Source organism: Oratosquilla oratoria, chromosome 15 (genome assembly GCF_046742065.1).
Source record: "Oratosquilla oratoria isolate Oo_2021 chromosome 15, ASM4674206v1, whole genome shotgun sequence".
Taxonomy (NCBI): domain Eukaryota; kingdom Metazoa; phylum Arthropoda; class Malacostraca; order Stomatopoda; family Squillidae; genus Oratosquilla; species Oratosquilla oratoria.
This window is the reverse complement of record NC_134791.1, coordinates 43919368-43923048: the sequence shown is the minus strand read 5'-3', so window position 1 is coordinate 43923048 and position 3681 is coordinate 43919368. Positions and strand designations below refer to the sequence as shown.

At 45.7% G+C, this 3681-nt stretch overlaps 1 protein-coding gene across 1 annotated transcript in view; it reads right to left on the bottom strand.

Annotated features, from left to right (window-relative positions):
- The window catches only part of LOC143033147 (uncharacterized), a 3861-nt gene extending 551 nt beyond the window's left edge, over nucleotides 1-3310 (bottom strand). The window contains exon 1 of the mRNA XM_076198348.1: nucleotides 1-3310. This exon is cut by the window's left edge and continues 551 nt beyond it. Within this exon, the coding sequence (XP_076054463.1) occupies nucleotides 1-3310 (3310 nt within the window).
- Nucleotides 3311-3681: the final 371 nt, after the last annotated feature.

Here is a 3681-nt window from a genome sequence, read left to right as displayed (position 1 = left end):
TGTTGTGAGCCGTTCTTCCCCCAGAAAGGACGGTTGCTGCAATCCCAGACGAAGCAACAGCTAAAGCGATCTCTCCCTGGGAACGAACAGCATCCAACAACAAATTCAAGACAAAAGACTTCCCGGTGCCTCCTGCAGCGTTGACAAATATGCCGTTATTCTTATAGAGGTATCCCTTTTCCACTCGCTTCATAACAGTTTCGAAGACATTTCGCTGTTTGTCATTCAGAAGCTTAGACTTTTCCTCAACAGACTGTTTCAGCCTCTGCTTGTTGTACGCCTTCTCTCTTCTGATGACATTAGATGACCGTGCACCTCCTCTTGAAGCTGGAAGACCGTACTGTGTGATCGAACCCCCGCCGCAGTTCCACACAAAGTGTTGGATCTCATCCAAGGCGTCCAAATAGATTTCATCGTTGTACTCTGTCAGCTTGGCTTGATGCAAGTAATCGCTGGAAAAGTAGTCTTTGACCTCTTCCCATATGCCGGACTGGTCCTCCAGATCAGAAAAGACCAACATACTTGCATAAGTTTCTCTGAGTTGTTTTCTGTCGTTAGTGTGGTTGATAATGTCCATAATCGTCTCTTTCCAAGTTGCTTCATCACTGAGCAAACCGAGTGCTTTAACGGCTTCTCTATTTGTTTCGTACATGACGCCGTCTATGGTACGAAGGTCTTCGAACGACTTTGGCCCCTTTTTATGTGTCAGCAGGAGCCTCAGATAGAACAGTTCTACCGTCTTGGTGGTTACAGCGCGAATGCGACCCAGACTGTATGTACGCCCAACTCGTTCCTCCCATATGGCTTTTTGTGCGTTATAGATGTAATGGAAGGGCAACTGGCTGTAGTATAACGTGGCTGCGAACGCGTCCTTCTCACACAACTTGAAAAAGGCGGTTAACTGAGTGTCCCTTTTAACTTTTTGAGAAAGTTGCTCATCTGTCATCTGTTCGTGGTAGAATACTGAATTCTCACCCTCTAAGTGCAAATCCAACGGAAACACCGGTGGGTAAGATTTGTGGATGTCGAATTTGAAAATCTTCCACGTCGCCTCGTTAGAATTGATGTATCTGGCCTCCTGGTAGTTTCTGACTTCGTTCACAGAGTCATCTTCTCCTGAAGTTTTGGTGAACAATATCTTGTCAGAACCTTTATTAACATACTTGGTGACATAAGCTATAGCTTTTATAGAATTTGAGCACTCCACGTTAATGTGTGCGTCGTATTTGAGACAAAGATAGGGGTTATAAGGCACAACCCACGAATTATCTACGGTTACTGTACCGTCCTTCAGTTTGAGTTGAAAAGAGTTACCGCCTTCTCCTACTGAACGCCTAACATACTCCGGGTAACCGTTGTTTCCGAACAATAAGGTGCTTCTGCACGTCTTAGGGAATCCTTTACCACACTGATCGGGTTTCGCGCTCTTCCCATGACAACATATTTGGGACTCGTCGTAACCTTTGCAGGGGCCGTGTATCATACACCGTGTAACCGTCTCGTATAGCCTTGGCTCCTTCTCCTTATCGGGTATCTCCGCTCTTATTATCTGTGCGACTGTATCCGCTGTCACACGCACTGCCATCCAAAGCAATATGTGAGCATGTGGTAGCCCACGTTTTTGCCACTCTACGCTGTAAAGGTGGGCCTTGACGGCTCCAAAAGCCTTCTTGTGCACCAAATCACCCATCAGACTATCCAACTTCAACTTAAATATCCGACTTACAATATCTGGACGATCACATGCTCGTGCCCCTGGTCCGTCAAGCTTGCTTAATGCTTCTGTGACATCTGCCCATTTAGGGTTCATAGTGAAGGTGATGAAATAGTCGGGTGATCCATAAGCCGTGACATAAGCCAACGCATCCTGCTGGCGCTGCTTCATGTACCTAGGACCTCCTACAAATGTCGGAGGCAACACAATTCGTTGTCCCGTCTTACTTTTTTCAGTCACTTGCAATAGATCGACCCTTTCTTTTCGCATACCGGTGTGGTTGTGTTCCAGAAAGCGTAGACGGCTCGTCTCTATTTTAACGTAGTTGTCAATTACAAACTGTTGGAACAGTCGTCGTCCTTTTACAATGTAGTTAAAAACACCTTCTCTCTCCATGTAAAGAGCTGAATAGTACATAAGTGCTGAAAGTCTTTTCTCGGAGTCCTTCTTTTCCATCGTAAAGCTGTAGCCTTTGTCTCCGTTAGGTAATAGCAGAGGATATTGAAAGAGATCGTAGAAGTAATTGGTCGAGTTAATCATCCGAAGGGCGTATTTCGAACCAGGAAGAGGGGACGCTATTGTAACTTTCAAGGTGTCCTTTTCTGGCCCCAAATTGACTATGGCTCCTACTTGGCAGGACGCCGTTGGCAAATGATAGACACCTTTGTGTTCCCTGGTTGCAACCCCTTCTGCGGTCTTTAACGTAATAGCCACGTTTGGTATAGCTCTCTCCTTATTAACGTAAGTCTGAATGAGTTTCTTTGAGGTTTCCAATTCTTCCAAGATTACCTTCAGTGATGCGTTGTGCTTAACCAAATGCGCGTATAGTTGCTCTATGATCTCTTCGTTCCTCAAGAATTCGGCGGTTTCACGCTTTCTACGTTTAATCGTCTCGGTGTTCGCTTTCGGCCCCTTTTTTCTTTGATTCATGAACTGTTCGACCGTTTCACAACGTAGTTTTAGCTGTTGTTCCTTGTCGTGGTAAAAGTACAAATCGAGGAAACTTGCTGCAGATTTCCAAAACGGTGCGTTTGTTAAACCCCAGTCGTCGTGTTCTGATACCAACAGGTTCGGCTTCATCGAACCCAAACGGTGATAAACCTTGCCTTGAATCTTGTAACAAAGCGCCATTTCTCTTTTGTCACTTAGGGAACCTGAGGTTGCGAAGGAGGTAAAGGAGAAGACGTTGTTAAACGCTACAATGTTATCGAGAAAGTGCCTTGAGAGTGAAGAGGAACCATCATAAAGTCCCTTGATGCCCTCGTCTAGTGTCGTCAATTTAAATATCGCCTTGGGAGTTTTGCCTCCGTTGCAACAAATGGTCTTCCTTTCTGTCTTGAAAAGCAAAGCTTGACAATTCTTACACCTAAATGCGCCCATCTCACCGACTGAGTGAGGAGGTACCCGTGACTCGTCGCTTTCTGTCATATAACCACAGAATGACATCATCAGACGCTCTTTCATCTCTAAGAACTGTGGTTTTTTGCCGAGATCTTTGCGTTCCTCGCGCATATTGGCTATCTTTTCAACGGCTCCAGCACGAATATCCGCGACAGCTACTGGAATAAGCGAAGATAGGAAATCGCTCCTATTCATACGTTTAATCTCTGCCTTTATAGCTTTTGCTACCTTGGCTTCTTTAGCCTTCTTTTCTTTTGCCGCCTTGATCTCTGCTTTTGTTCGTTTAGTGCATCTCAGTGGCGTACTTTTCCTCGCTTGACTGGTTTCTGCTTTAGTCTCTTTCAAGCTTTACTTTATCTCTGCCAGTGTACTATCAACGGGTAACGAAAGTGGCTCCGGATTATCAGCATCAGTCGACGGGCCCGCCACCGGCTCCTCTTCTATATTTGCAGGCATAGCCACTGGTTCCTCTTTTCTATCCGAAGGCAAAACAACAGGCTCCTGTTTACTATCTGAAGACATAGCCACGGGCTCCTCTTCTCTATTTGAAGGCTCCGCCACGGGCT